General features: G+C 40.0%; 1 protein-coding gene across 4 annotated transcripts; it reads left to right on the plus strand.

The window, feature by feature from the left end:
• The first annotated feature begins 204 nt into the window (after positions 1-204).
• On the plus strand, positions 205-3,833 carry LOC131348535 (serine/threonine-protein kinase/endoribonuclease IRE1-like). Of its 4 annotated transcripts, XM_058383589.1 has the most exons (7): positions 205-261; positions 1,083-1,346; positions 1,750-2,271; positions 2,390-2,553; positions 2,763-2,983; positions 3,384-3,474; positions 3,677-3,799. In XM_058383589.1, the coding sequence occupies exons 1-6, from the start codon at positions 246-248 to the stop codon at positions 3,454-3,456; spliced, it is 1,260 nt and encodes a 419-aa protein (XP_058239572.1). In that variant the 5' UTR covers positions 205-245; the 3' UTR covers positions 3,457-3,474; positions 3,677-3,799. The 4 variants fall into 4 exon arrangements, 2 of the variants coding, with proteins under 2 accessions (XP_058239572.1, XP_058239571.1); XR_009203946.1 differs by lacking the exon at positions 3,677-3,799 and having other exon boundaries at positions 2,830-2,983; XM_058383588.1 differs by lacking the exon at positions 3,384-3,474 and having other exon boundaries at positions 3,677-3,833.
• Positions 3,834-16,283: the final 12,450 nt, after the last annotated feature.

Genomic DNA, 16,283 nt, shown 5'->3' on the forward strand with positions numbered 1-16,283 from the left:
AAGTCGAGTTACTTTAGTTACTTACCACCACTGAAAAACAAAAACAACAGGGAGAAATGTAATGTTAGATAGGATGGAATGATTTGTTTATTAAATAACAAAGAGAAAAGAGACTGTGCTGAATTTATATTCAGAAATGGTTCGAAATAGGAATTATTGACTATAAGGTTATACAGGGTGAAATAGCATTTATGTTCTGATTCATTGTTTTAATTTTTGTCTTTCACAGACACTGAATACAGAAGATGGACACAGAACACCGTATGTATACCTGTGATATTTCAGAATAATATATTGTGTAGTTTATCTAAATAAACTATACTGCCTGGCCCAAAAAAATCACCACCTGGATTTAACTAAGCAAATGTCCATTATATAATAATTACTGCAGTGATGGTGCAAGGAGGAGATTTTCATTTCTTAAACAACCTTCTGGGAAGAGATATCCTGTCTTCCTCTATTTCAGAAGGGTCAAATTACTGACCTGCATCAAGCAGCGAGAGTGATGATACTATAAAAATTGGGTTAAGAACAGTTTGATATATTATTTAAAACCAGTAAGGATAGTGGGGAACCATCATGGTGTGATGATCTGGGGTTGCTGCAGTTGGTCAGCTTTAGGTTCAGTACCTTTATGTACCCAAAAAACGAGCTCAGCTGATGACCTGAAGATACTGAATGACCAGTATCTATATCGAAAGGATAGGATATCAAATGTGTGCCAAAGCACAAGGTGGTCTAACGAAATATTAGTGTGTGTGACTTGTTTTTGGCCAGGCAGGTATTCATATTGCCCAGCCCTTATTTACAGGGTCTGCATTATTACTGATATTCAGCTTAAAACCAAAATACCACCAAAGTCTTATTCAGTTACTACATTTATTTATAAAGTGTAAATGTTTAGTCCATTTTCAGGTTACAGTTCATGTTCCAGTAAGAGATTTGCTTCACACTGGCAGTGTAGATACCCTCTTCATCACCCAAGCCTTTAACAGTCACATTAATAACCTTTGATGAAAAAGTACATTGAAGCCACTTTATCTGGTTTTCAGATGTTAATATTTGTCATAATCTCACCACAGGTGCTGCCTTTATTGATACGATGAGGAAAGAGCTTATCCAGGGGGTTTCCTCAGTGCCGCCTCTGGCTGATGAGCTGTTCCAGAAAAAGTACATCAGTAAAGAGGCATATAACAATATCTGCTCAAAAAGTACCAGCCAAAACCAGATGAGAGAACTCTACAAATATCTCAATAACAAAACAATCAAATCTGCATTTTATGAAGCCCTGCTGAAAGAGGACAGTCTACTTCTTGAAGAACTGGAGAAGAAATACAAGAGCCCAGGTCTGTACTGTGAATCTGTGTATACTCTCAGAGTAACTGATACACTTTAAACAACTAATTAATCCTGAACAGAGAAGGTTCATGCAGTTTTAAGCTGTGTAGATTATTTCATACATAGACATCTAAAAGGGTAGACCGGACACATCCGCTGCTCCCATTGGCTGGTGCGGTGACATCGGGACGCCATATTGGTTGTTGCTAGACGCTGAGAGAAAGGCTGCACGCTAGACGAGTTTTATTGATATAAATGAAAAAAATGAAAATGAAAAAATTGATTACCATGAATGAATGGTATTGTTGATTTGAGCTCAGCGTAGTATCCTGTTGTTGCTTTATGAATTGAACTTGTATAGTATTGTGTGAAAGCCTGAAGTATTTTCAGATTTTTCCCTTCATTCTTCAGATCCCTCACCGAACGAGTTCCATGGCTCTCCCAAGGGTCTTAAAGAATGGAAGAGAAATAGCATTGCTCATAGAGCCAAATTTGAGAACCTCCTCAAAGATCCTGAACTGCAGAAGCCAGGAAACGGGAAACTCCGCCTCTGCACAAAAGATGACTACAGTATAGGAAATGGATCTGAAGGAACCCAGGTGTATATCGGACTGCGGGATGATGGTACTGAGGTAGCAGTCAAACGAATGCTTAAGGTTAAATATAAACAACTGAAGAATGAGATGGAATTGCTCCGAGATCCAAAGCTGGAGCACAGGAACATTGTCCGATATCTAGATTTCACAGAAGACCGCGATTTTTATTACCTCTGCCTCCAACTCTGTGAGTATAATTTTGAAGATTACAAGAAAATAAAAGAACTGGACCAGGAGGCTTTGAAGAAAGTGGTAAAGGAAATGCTTCTTGGATTGCAAGTCCTCCACAATGCTGGTATCATCCACCGAGATATCAAACCCTCCAATATTTTAATTGGTATTTATTTCTTTTTAAACCTAATAAGCTTCTTTTATTGAGAAACTCACCAAAACTGCTCAGCTCACGATTACCGTGAACATAAAAGCTAAAATAACTTTCTGAATCTTTTTAATAGATGCGAGAGAAAACGTGAGATTGTCTGATTTTGGTATAAGCCGCATGGTAAACCAAGATGCGAGCACCGTGTACACCGCAAGAGCCGGGACTCGAGGCTGGGAGGCGGCAGAGATCCTGAAAGGGGATGGACAGTGTGCTTACAAAAGAAGCAGCGACATTCAGGTTTGTTTAAATAATGAAACGATACACAACTTTCATTATTGATCTGCAACGCCATCCTTCCAGGAATAAATATCTCCCTGTTTCAGATGAATACAGAATTTAGAAATGTGTTTATTTTTATGGTTAAAGTGACAGTTTTCCAGCTACATACTGTTTTGTGAGATTCATTTTATTTAAATGTAGCTACATACTGGAACGTCTGGTTGCAGGTGGCTGGAATGTTGGTGTATTACATCCTCTCTCGTGGCTTTCATCCTTTTGGCAATGTTTATATAGTGGAAGAAAATATCCGGAAAGGAAATTACCAACTGGATCAAACAACTGACGTGGAAGCAAAAGATCTGATTGAGAAAATGATTGCACCAGAACCACCAGACAGGCTGAGTGTTGCAGAGGCAGTAGATCATCCGTATTTCTGGGATGATGAAGGGTAGGATTAAAAAGGTTATGTTTCTACATCATACAATAGTTTGGAAATGTCTAGCATGTTAAGCTCTGTGTCCAACTCTGCTCTTGGTCATCACTTCTGCCATCCATGTCATTCCTCTCTTTCTGAAAGGGGGTGGAATTTGTGTTGTAATTGACCAATCAGAGAACGAGGCAAGAACCACCTTTCTTTCACTCTCAAAATCTCGAATCTATATCCAAGCACACATTCCACTCCCCTTGTCTTTTCTTTTTTCTGTAACTTGCTATTGCTCTGGAGTTCAGTATTTTGTTCACACCGAAGTATCTTTGTGCTTGTACCGTGTATAACTGCAGACACTGAATTTTGTCATGGATCTGATGCTATTAATGTTCTTTTTTCTTTGCTTCTGCTTCTTCCTCAGTCTCTCTCTCTGTTTTCTGTCTCTGGCATCGTCCAGTCTCTTTTCTACTTTCCTGCTTGGGAATCAAGGATAGAAGCATCAGAAGGGTCAGGTGAGCTCTGTGCTTTATCTGCTGCTGCACTTGGGTTAAATGTAACACTGTAAATATCTACAGTCCTGTGGTATTCTGCAGTGTGTTTAAGAGAAGTAACGGGGTACATGGATCTTACTGGCCAGACAAAATGCGATAAATAGGAAGGAGGAAGGCTTGAGATGCTGTAACTCACTCTCACATTTTATTTGTTCCCATCTAGGAGAGATGATTTTTTGAGAACCATCGGGGACAAGGAACCCGTCCAGAACTACAAAGATGTAGATGGTGAGCTCCGTAAAGCTCTGGAAAAACACGCACAGTTTTTTGGATGGAAATCTAAGGTTTGATTCACTCTTATGCATAAAACCAAAAGTATGTGCACCCCTGACCTGACCATCACACCTACCTGTGTTTCCTCCCTAAACTTTAACTACAAACATGCCAGCATGACGATGTTCCTGTTCACAAAGCAGTCTCCTCAACATCCCGACATCAGAGTCTGATCTCACTCATGCTCCTGTAGCAGAAGAGTGAAACTGATTAGAACAGAACAGAGAAGGAAATAAATCTGGTATGAGACGTTCAACAAACACATCCATAGGAGTGTGATGGTCAGGGGTGCACAAACTTTGGGTTTGTATAATGTGTATATATAAAATAACATTAAAATATAATATTTGCTCAAAAGGCTTAGCTTCTAAACTAAAAATATGGTCAAAACTCTGTTAAGACAGAAATGGGTATGCTTTATAGTTTCCTGTAAGCACAACTTGCTTTGCATACTTTCATCAGGTCTACAAGACTTGTGCAATATTTAATATTCCCTGATTGCAATTCCCATTTTTAAATATTGCAGTAAATGTAATCTTCCAGAAACTGAAGCCTAAAAAAAAAGGCAGGAAAGCGAACACCTCCTCAATTCCAGTTTTAAGGATAGTAGAGGAGGTGTAACATTATTCAGTCTAATCCTGTGTGCTAGTGCCATAGACAAAAATTGTTCAGGTCCTAGGTATTTACTGTAAGATTTGACTTTCTCATTTGTTAGAGAATTAATTAAACGTTTTTTTTTGCATGTGCAGATGAGTGATTCGGTACCACATAATTTACCAGATAACAGTACCAAGAGGTTCTACGAAAACAACATGTATAAGGATCTCTTTCCAGAATTCTATGTCTGCGCAAACCAGTTGGCCAAAGATATGGGTTGGAAATAACAAGCTGCATGCAGTCATCACATTCTTATACTTTTTACTGCATTATCCAGAACATTTATCTCATTTATACATTTAAGCAGTTGAGAGTTAAGGGCCTTGCTCAGGGGCCCAACAGTGGCAGCTTGGTGAATGGTGGGATTCAAACTCCTAACCTTCTGACCAGTAGTCCAACACCTTAACCACTGATCACACCTAATCACTTGTGAACAATCATGCTGTTTCCACGTGAATGCTCTGTACCTTGTTTCTCATTTTTCTGATTCGTGTTTAGCTCTCGCGTTCTTGACTTGCTCTTTGCTAGTTTTCTGAGTTCTCGCCCTCGCCTGTTCACCTCTGTTCCTCTTCTCTGGATTTCAGCTGTGCTTAATATTTTGGATTACACGCTACAGTGTTCATTACAGCTTTCTACACCACATACACTTGCCTCCGCCTCCATGCTTCACTTCGTTAATGTTACAGAGGCCTCAGGCTGACGTCAGGATTCGATCACTTTAAACTAGCGTTAATACGACTTACAGTAATGATTGAGTTCTTTCAAAATATTGTGCCTTTTAACTCACAAAAAAATGATTTTCTTTGTGACTCTTGCATCTTTTATCCCATGTGTGCTTCTAATTATTATCTTTTTTTCTATAATTATTACAGAATAATGTACAGTAATAATGTTATGAACTCATAATAAACTCAACTCAAAAAAATCCCAGTCTTCATTATTTATTTATTTTTTTAAATTATTTTTTAAAAAGACTCCTTCACGTGAACACACTATTGAAGTTTTTGTGATTCCTCTCCGGCGTTCTCCATGTGCATGCGGCTTATTGTGCTGTTAGTGTTGTTAACGGCGTTAGCGCTGTGAGCTGCAGCCTCGAAGCGAGCGTAAAAGGTGTTTAGCTTTAGCGTGAAAGATGTGAAATGCTCGCAATGTCGCACCACCTCCTCTTGTCTTTCCCGACTCCATTGTTCTGTCCATATGGTGAACCGAGAAGAACTCGGCCTATCTATGGGGCCTTTCTTTATTGTATTGTTAAGTCAGTACTTCTTAACTGTACTTTAAAGTCAGCATTGTTTAATTGTACTGCAAAGTCAGTACTTACCTGTACTGTAAAGTCAGTAATTATTAACTCTACCATAAACTCAGTACTCTTTAATTTTACTGTAAAGTCAGTACTTAACTGTACTGTAGTCAGTACTCTTTAATTGTACTGTAAAGTTGGTAATTATTTGTTTAACTATACTCTATAACTACTGTATAGTCAGTACTCTTATGTTTCTATAAAGTCAGTGCTTAACTGTACTGTAAAGTCAGTACTCATTAATTGTACTGTAACGTCAGAACTTCTTAACATAAGTCAGTGCTCTTTAATGATAACTGTACTGTAAAGTTAGTGGTTCTTAACTGTACTGTAAAGTCAGTACTCTTTAACTGTACTTTTGTCAGTACTTTTTAACCGTACTAAAGTAAAGTACTCTTTAATTGTATTGTAACACCAGTACTTCTTAACTGTACTGTAAAGTCAGTACTTCTTCACAGTACTGTAAAGTCAGTACTATTTAACTGTGCTGTAAAGTCAGTACTTTTTAACTGTACTGTAAAGTCAGTACTTTTTAACTGTGCTGTAAAGTCAGTACTTTTTAACTGTACTGTAAAGTCAGTACTTTTTAACTGTACTGTAAAGTCAGTATTTTTTAATTGCACTTGACATGTTTTATTAGTTCTACTGGGAAATCATTTTAGGTATATGAATGAATATCTAATGGCTGTGTGATGAACCATGTGTGATGTTAAAGGAACATCCTGTGTCCTGTGTTTTCAGTGCTGTCTTGGAGTGCAGAATGACTGTGTGAGTACAAAAGCACATAAAAACCTACAAACATCAATTCAACACATGTGATGTTCTTTATACTAACCTAACTTATGCAGCTACAAATAAGTTCACAGATTCACAGTGCACTAATTGTTGTTTACAGACCCCCCAGGGCCATACTCTGAATTCCTCAGTGAATTTGCAGATTTCATTTCAAACCTTGTTGTTTCTTTAGACAAAGCATTAATAGTAGGAGACTTCAACATTCATTTTGATAAGCCAGAAGACCCTCTGAGAACAGCAGTTGTATCCAACTTAGATTCATTAGGTGTTAATCAAAATGTAATAGGACCCACTCATAATGGAGGTCACACTCTGGATCTTATACTAACATTTGGCTTAAATATAGAAAACATTGTCACTCTTCCACAGTCGGAAGCTATCTCAGATCACTATCTTGTTTCATTTAAAATGTGTCTTAGTTGTTTCGCAACACTCTAGACACTGTAGCGCCACTTAAAAGGAAAACAAGAAAGAATAAAGAGAAGAAACTAGCACCCTCGAACAACGACCACACGAGCTTTAAAACAATCAGATAGGAAACAATTTGCGTGGAAGGAAAGCCTTCTGAGCTACAAAAATTCTCTTAGTACTGCTAGATCAGCGTATCTCTCTGCCCTAATCAAAGATAACCAAAACAATACTAAATTTTTATTTAGCACTGTAGCAAAACTAACTAGGAGTAAAACCACTGTAGAAAAGCGCACACCATCTATATGCAGCAGCAATGACTTCATGAATTTTTTCAATTAAAAAATTGACAATATCAGGCAAAAAATTCAGACTATTAATTTAAAACCAAATTATTTGATAGATAATTCTTTAGATAATATAACTATTTCTGATCAGAGCTTAGAATGCTTCACTCCACTTCAAGAGCCTGATCTAATTTCACTAATTTCCTCTTCAAAACTTTCAGCCTGCATTCTAGATCCTTTACCCACGTCTTTCTTTAAACAGATACTACCAGTAGCTACTGAACCCCTTTTAAAAATGATTAATTCTTTCCTTAGCACTGGCTACATGCCTAAATTTTTTAAGCTAGCAGTTATCAAACCCCTGATTTAAAAACCTGACCTCAGGGGGGCGTAAGTGAGACGTATCTGGCTCAAGCTCTCGCCGAACTCCTGTTTTTTCTAAATAAATAAGCGCCTGATATTATAAAACATTATATAAAAACTGCTCTGGTTTAATTCTGAAATAAGGAAGTAGTTGATATGCGGGTCAATGGTGGAAGTATACTGTGCAAGTATAAATATGACACATCATCTAGCACTAGGCCCAGCGCCGCCTCGTCTTCGTGCTCTACCGTCACCCAGTAGATGCAGTGATCAAATCTGAACTGAAGAGTGCGTTTGTTGATGAGTTCAGTTCTCTTAAAAACGAAATACAAGCAGTTAGAAAGGAAATAATAAACCACACGGCGGCGATTCATTCCGAGATCAATCAAATGAAGACTACAATAAAAGAGGTGGAAGGCGGTTTATCAGTGTGGTCAGACGAGGTGACTTGTCAACGACTTGTCAGCTCCGCTGAGATTCAACGGAGAACCAATCACCATCTTTCCAGACTATACTGCAAGTGTTGCCAAGGCCAGGGCTGCATTCACAGAAGTTCGGAAATTGCTGCGTAATCGGCAGGGCGTCCGGTTTGGCATCTTATTCCCAGCCCCTCTACGTATTTCACACGACGGTAAAGAAAAGATATTCATGGAGGCAGAGCAAGCAATGAGGTATGTCAAGAAGAACATTATCCCCACATAGGCTTGATAATGATGCAGAGACTGAGTTCTATTCGGCTGTACTAACTTGAACTATACCCCAGTGGAGCAGCAATCTAAACTATACCCCAGTGGAGCAGCAATCTAAACTATACCCCAGTGGAGCAGCAATCTAAACTATACCCCAGTGGAGCAGCAATCTAAACTATACCCCAGTGGAGCAGCAATCTAAACTATACCCCAGTGGAGCAGCAATCTGTCTGCATTGTTTTTTTAGCTTCTCCCATAGGGGTAAGAATATGCCACTCAGTCGTGAATAAGAGACTTATTTACTTCATAGATAACTTTGGCAGGACAGTGTTTATCTTGATAGTTTTGATGTTGATACCGGTGCCACTGATTCTATTATTACTTCACTGTTAAGCAAATCCTTTCATATTTGCTTATATTTCTTGATAAATAATATTGTTCTTCCTCATATCTGAGCCTGTTGCTTGGCTATACCTTGAGGTGAGTGTATAATATTGTTATTACTCTTGCCATTGGGCCTACTTTCCTTTTTGTTATTTTTCTTTATTATTATTATCATTATTATTATTAAGTATTAATAAGTTAATAAGTACACTATATTGCCAAAAGTATTCGCTCACCCATCCAAATAATCAGAATCAGGTGTTCCAATCACTTCCATGGCCACAGGTGTATAAAATCAAGCACCTAGGCATGCAGACTGTTTTTACAAACATTTGTGAAAGAATGGGTCGCTCTCAGGAGCTCAGTGAATTCCAGCGTGGAACTGTGATAGGATGCCACCTGTGCAACAAATCCAGTCGTGAAATTTCCTCGCTCCTAAATATTCCACAGCCAACTGTCAGCTGTATTATAAGAACGTGGAAGTGTTTGGGAACGACAGCAACTCAACCACGAAGTGGTAGGCCACGTAAACTGACGGAGCGGGGTCAGCGGACGCTGAGGCGCATAGTGCGAAGAGGTCGCCAACTTTCTGCAGAGTCAATCACTACAGACCTCCAAACTTCATGTGGCCTTCAGATTAGCTCAAGAACAGTGCGCAGAGAGCTTCATGGAATGGGTTTCCATGGCTGAGCAGCTGCATCCAAGCCATACATCACCAAGTGCAATGCAAAGCGTCGGATGCAGTGGTGTAAAGCACGCCGCCACTGGACTCTAGAGCAGTGGAGACGCGTTCTCTGGAGTGACGAATCGCGCTTCTCCATCTGGCAATCTGATGGACGAGTCTGGGTTTGGCGGTTGCCAGGAGAACGGTACTTGTCTGACTGCATTGTGCCAAGTGTAAAGTTTGGTGGAGGGGGGATTATGGTGTGGGGTTGTTTTTCAGGAGCTGGGCTTGGCCCCTTAGTTCCAGTGAAAGGAACTCTGAATGCTTCAGCATACCAAGACATTTTGGACAATTCCATGCTCCCAACTTTGTGGGAACAGTTTGGAGCTGGCCCCTTCCTCTTCCAACATGACTGTGCACCAGTGCACAAAGCAAGGTCCATAAGGACATGGATGACAGAGTCTGGTGTGGATGAACTTGACTGGCCTGCACAGAGTCCTGACCTCAACCCGATAGAACACCTTTGGGATGAATTAGAGCGGAGACTGAGAGACAGGCCTTCTCGTCCAACATCAGTGTGTGACCTCACAAATGCGCTTCTGGAAGAATGGTCAAAAATTCCCATAAACACACTCCTAAACCTTGTGGACAGCCTTCCCAGAAGAGTTGAAGCTGTCATAGCTGCAAAGGGTGGACCGACGTCATATTGAACCCTATGGATTAGGAATGGGATGTCACTTAAGTTCATATGTGAGTCAAGGCAGGTGAGCGAATACTTTTGGCAATATAGTGTAGCTTTTACAGATTTCATATGTACAGTTGCTTTCCTTTAACATGACTGTTATTAATACTTCCATAGGGTTGGATGACTGTTCAGTCAACTTTGTGAGCTGGAATATGCTTAACCATCCAGTGAAATGTAAAAAGATATTTGCTCATTTCAACCAACTTAATGTAGATATTGCATTCCTTCAGGAGACCCATCTACGTACAATGGATCATGTTCGACTTACAGGGTGTTGGGCAGGACAGGAATATCACTCCAATTTTCATTCGAAGGCTAGAGGTGTAGCCATACTTATCAAAAAAAATACGCCATTTACTATGACTAATGTAGAAGCTGATTCCTTGGGGTGATATGTTACTGTTGTGGGGCAGCTTTATTCTTTCCCAGTCCTCCTGGCCAATATTTATGCACCAAACTGGGATAACCTTCTTGGTAACTGGGATGCATTCTTTTCAAATCTTCACACCACCTTATTCTTGGTGGGGACACGAATTGTGCACTCTCCCCTGTCTTAGACTGTAGCTTGCTCAAAAAGGCTCCCCTGTCTAAATCAGCGCAGTCAATTAAGTGTTTCCTTAAATCATATGGCATAGCTGACATCTGGCGGTTTCGTAACCCTACTTCCAGAGAATACTCTTTCTTCTCCCCCGTCCATAAGACCTACTCCTGTATAGATAATTTTTTACTGGATAAAAGACTTCCCCTCATTACAGAGTGTGATTATGGAGCTAAAGTTATTTCTGATCATGGCCCCCTAACTATGAAAATGCATATTCGTAATACACAGTCTAGTTATCGTCCGTGGAGACTTAACTCTCTGCTTCTGTCAGAGGAAACTGTTATTAAATTCATCTCATCTGAGATTACGTCATTCCTTGAGATCAGTCAAACGCCAGGGATGTCTTTCTCAACTATATGGGAGTCAATAAAGGCTTATCTACGAGGCCAGATCATTTCATATTGTGCAAATAAAAATAAAATCAACACTGCACGCCTTAAAGAGCTGGTAGATGATATACAGGAACTAGGCTATATAGTCATTTGCCCTCTGCAGATACAATGAAAAGTTTGATCTCCTGTCAACACGGCAGGCTGAGTATCTCATTTCTAAATCACGCCATGTGTGCTATGAGCATGGGGAAAAGACGGGGCGAATACTTGCTCATCAGCTGAGGCAAAGGACTGCCAATCGGTCCATTCCTGTAATCAATGATAAGCAGGGTATAAAAAGTACTGACAACTTAAAAATTAATTCATGTTTTCAAAATTTTTACCAGTCACTGTACACTTCTGATTCATGTTGACCCGTGTCGACCCTCAGTCACTGGAAGACTTCCTGGATAATATACATATCTCCTCTATAGTTCCTGCGACTGCTGCTGAACTGGAAGAGGATCTCACGGTGGAAGAGATAACATTAGCGATTAGATCTATGCAGAGTGGCAAATCACCAGGACCGGACGGTTTCCCAACAGATTTCTTTAAAAAATTCTCAGAACAGCTCTTCCCTTTACTGCTATCAGTTTTTGAAGAGTCGTTTTCATCAAAATCCCAACCACCAACCATGCGTCAGGCAGTTATTTCGTTAATCCTCAAAAAAGACAAGGACCCGTCAACAGTTCATTTCGTCCAATCTTCCTTCTTAACACTGATGCTAAAGTGCTTGCTAAGGTCCTCGCGCGGCATTTAGAGAGGACTTTACCCTCCATTATATCACCTGATCAAACAGGTTTTATTAAGAATCGTTACTCTTTCTTTAACATTAGACGACTTTTAAATATTCTTTATAGCCCCTCTCCACCCGGCACACAAGAGGTAGTACTTTCATTGGATGCCGAAAAGGCACTTGACCGGGTGGAGTGGGACTATCTTTTTAATACACTGGAGAGGTTTGGATTCGACTGTAGGCTTATATCAGGGATCAAACTTCTATATATGTCTCCGATGGCTGCTGCGTGTACTAATAATAATATATCTGCTTATTTTGAACTTCAACGCGGCATGAGGCAGGGATGTCCTCTGTCCCCACTTCTATTCGCAGTCACAATGGAACCGCTTGCTTTAGGTTTGAGACAAAGAGCCGATATCAAAGGCATCCAGCAGGCAGGATTGGAACATAAGGTTTCGCTTTATGCAGACGACATGTTATTGTACCTGTCACAACCCCTGACAAGCTTTCCTAAATTGGTGAGCTTACTTACGGAACTTGGTAGAATATCTGGCTATAAAATCAACATCCAGAAAAGTGAAGTAATGCCTGTTGGTGATGGGGTCGATCTGTTAACTTTAAGTTCAGTTCTCTTTAAAATTAGTCCTAAAAGATTTAAATACCTCTGGGTTTGGGTCACGCATAATCATAAAGATCTATATGGGGGTAACTATCCACCTCTCATCTAATTTAAAACAAGATTTCGAGCACTGGGACCACCTTAGTCTCTCATAGGTGGAAGACTTAATACAGTAAAGATGAATGTACTGCCAAAGTTTTTATATATCTTTCAGTGCCTTCCATTTTTTTTTAACAAAATCTTTCTTCTCCAAATTAAATAATCAAACGTTGACCTTTATTTGAACCAAAAAACACCAAGAATTAAAATAAGTACACTGCAGAGGCCTCGTTTGGGGGGAGGGATTGCCCTACCAAATTTCATGTATTATTACTGGGCAGCCAACATAAGAGCATGTTGTTTTGGTTAAAGGATGACAACGCAGCCCCTGTTTGGACAATTCTAGAGGATGCCTCGGTTGGGTCCACCTCTCTAGCAGCCTTACTCAGTTCTAAAATACCATTCACCCAACCAATCTCTAGCCTGACTTCTAATCCAGTAGTTGTACACTCAGTTAAAATCTGGAATCAGATTAGGTGATTGTTCTCCCTTAAAGAGCTACCACAGCTACACCAATTTCTAGAAATTACATGTTTGTTCCATCAATGATGGACGATGCATTTGAGGTCTGGGCCAGAAAAGGCCTGGTCTCACTGACTGAACTTTATATTGATGGAAATTTTGCATCCTTTGAACAGTTGGTACAGAAATTTGATATTCCTAAGTCACATTTCTATAGGTATTTGCAACTTCAGAACTTTGTAGCTCTGAACTCTAACTATTTTCCAACATGCCCTCCAACTTCTTTGTTAGACTCAATTTTTGAATGTAAATCAGTCCAGAAACAGGCTATAAGCAAGATCTATGAGCTAATCAGCATGCATGACTCAACTCCTTTAGATCTACTCAAAAATAGGTGGGAGACAGACTTAGGTGAGTTAATTTCAGAGGAAACCTGGCACAAAATAATACAGGGAATTTTCTCGTCATCCATTTGCCTCAGACATACCGTAATACAATTTAAAATTGTACATCGTCTACATTGGTCTAAGGTCTGACTGTCTAAGATCAAAGCTGACATAGATCCCACATGTGATAGATGCAGGCAGCTCTGCTGCATATGTTTTGGACATGTCCAAGACTTTACACGTTCTGGTCCAACATTTTTAAGACATTCTCTGGATTATTCGGAGAGATGGTGGAGCCATCCCCACTTATTGCATTGTTTGGTGTGCCCCCAGAGAACACTAGGGTTGGTAAAAGGAAACCTAAAATATTGGCATTCTGCTCCCTTCTAGTTAGGAGACTGATACTGATTAAATGGAAGGACCCTATTCCACCGTCATTTAGCCATTGGATAAGGGAAGTCATGTATCATCTTAAGTTGGAGAAAATTAGGTATACAGTTAGAGGGTCTACCGGGGCATTTTATAAAATTTGGCAACCCTTCTTAATTTTTGTTGTAGGAATGAAAGCAGGCAATATGGTATTGTAAAAGAAAGGGGGTAGAGAATACCTTCTATGTTCACTTTGTATTGTTTATTTGTTGTTGTTGTTGTTATTGTGATTATTATTATTATTATCATTTTTTACGGGCATCTGATTATGTATAGTTTCCTTATGTTTATGTCTGGTGTTTGGGGGATGGGGGAGTTCATTATAATTTTTTTTTGTATTCTGTATCATTTGAAAACAAATAAAAAAAACCTTGATCAAAAAAATAAAAACCTGACCTCGACCCCTGTCAGCTGTCTAACTATAGACTGATATCAAACCTGCCCTTTATCTCCAAGATCCTAGAAAAGGCTGTAGCACAGCAGTTATGTACTGTATCAGTCAGGATTCAGGCCTCATCAGAGCACAGAGACAGCACTGGTTAAAGTGGTAAATGACCTGTTACTGTCTTCTGATCAGGGTTGTGTCTCCTTACTGGTGCTACTGGATCTTAGTGCAGCTTTTGACACCACATTACAGCAGATCCTCGGTTTACGACGTCCTCGACCTACGGCATTTCATGGTTACGTCGCCATCTCCCATAAATTTATTAAGTAAGTCTTGTTCTAGCGTAAGCAAGAACAAGCCAACCACAGGAGTTAAGGTAAGGAATTGTTCTCTTTTTTTAAATTTATTTTTTATTTTTACTGTACAGTGTTTTTATGTCCTAGATTATGATTTTACCACTGTGTTAGCGTAGGTGAGTGACATAGGTACTTATGTACAGTATGTGAGTTCCGATTTACAGTGAAAATCGCGTTACGTCGAGCTGTAGGAACGGAATCCCGACGTAAGTTGAGGACCTGCTGCATTCTACACTATTCTACTTGATAGGCTAGAACATGTTGTTGGTGTTAGAACAGCCCTCTCCTGGCTCAGGTCTTGTTTGACTGACCGTTATCAGTTCGTAGATCTACATGGTGACTTCTCTATGCATACCAAGGTTGTGTTCGGTGTTCCACAAGGTTCTGTTTTAGGCCCACTGCTTTTCTCCCTATATATGCTACCCCTTGGTGCAATTATTCGTAAATATAGTATTAGTTTCCATTGTTATGCCGATTGGATGGTCACTAACTTTTTCCTGCTTAACTCTGACAAGACAGAGGTGCTTGTACTAGGACCACATGCAGCTAGAAGTGAGCTTTCTGATTACAGAGTAACGATGGATGGTCTTTCGGTTTCATCTTGTCCAGCAGTAAAAGATCTTGGTGTGATTATTGACTCTGGTTTTTTGTTTGAAGCTCATGTAGATAATATCACTAGGGTAGCCTTCTTCCATCTCAGAAATATTGCCAAGATAAGAAATATGATGTCGCTTCATGATGCAGAGAAACTAGTTCATGCTTTTGTTACGTCTAGGTTGGATTATTGTAATGCCTTACTGTCTGGATGTTCCAGTAGGAGAATAAACAAGCTCCAATTAGTCCAGAATGCAGCAGCTAGAGTCCTAACTAGAACCAGAACATATGAACACATCACTCCTATTTTAGCCACACTACATTGGCTCCCAGTCAAATTTCACATTAATTATAAAATCTTTTTCTTTCAGGGGTCTCCACAATGAATCATCTCTCTCCACCTATCCCTATCTTCTGCATCCTCAACACTTGCACCCACTAGCTTCATATCCTCATTTATTCCATCCATATACCTCCTCTTTGGCCTTCCTCTTTTCCTCCTTCCTGGCAGCTCCATGTCCAACATTTTCCTACCAGTATAGTCACTCTCCCTCCTCTGAACATGTCCAAACCATCTTAATCTGGCCTCTCTAACTTTGTCCCCCAAACGTCCAACATGAGCCGTCCCTCTGATGTACTCGTTCCTAATCCTGTCCAACCGTGCCACTCCCAAAGAGAACCTCAACATCTTCAGCTCTGCTACCTCCAGCTCTGACTCCTGTCTCTCCCTCAGTGACACTGTCTCTAAACCATACAGCATGGCCGGTCTCACCACTGTCTTGTACACCTTCCCCTTGATTCTTGCTGATATTTTTCTATCACACAGAACTCCTGACACCTTTCTCCACCCATTCCAACCTGCCTGCACTCGCTTCTTTACCTCTTTCCCACACTCTCCATTACTCTGGACTGTTGACCCCAAGTACTTAAACTTCTATACCTTCTTCACCTCTTCACCCTGTAATCTTACTGTTCCACTTCCCTTCCTGTCATTCACACACATGTACTCAGTCTTACTACCACTGACTTTCATTCCTCTTCTCTCCAGCGCAAACCTCCACCTCTCCAGGTTTTCCTCCACCTGCTCCCTGCTCTCACTACAGATCACAATGTCATCTGCAAACATCATTGTCCAAGAAGACTCTTGTCTGACCTCCTCTGATA

The sequence above is a fragment of the Hemibagrus wyckioides genome, linkage group LG28, assembly GCF_019097595.1.
Source record: "Hemibagrus wyckioides isolate EC202008001 linkage group LG28, SWU_Hwy_1.0, whole genome shotgun sequence".
Taxonomy (NCBI): domain Eukaryota; kingdom Metazoa; phylum Chordata; class Actinopteri; order Siluriformes; family Bagridae; genus Hemibagrus; species Hemibagrus wyckioides.

Coding starts and splice junctions, on each gene's coding strand:
- LOC131348535 (XM_058383588.1), top strand. Junction 2,554..2,762: donor AAAGAAGCAGCGACATTCAG/GTTTGTTTAAAT, acceptor GTCTGGTTGCAG/GTGGCTGGAATGTTGGTGTA. Junction 2,984..3,676: donor TATTTCTGGGATGATGAAGG/GTAGGATTAAAA, acceptor GTTCCCATCTAG/GAGAGATGATTTTTTGAGAA.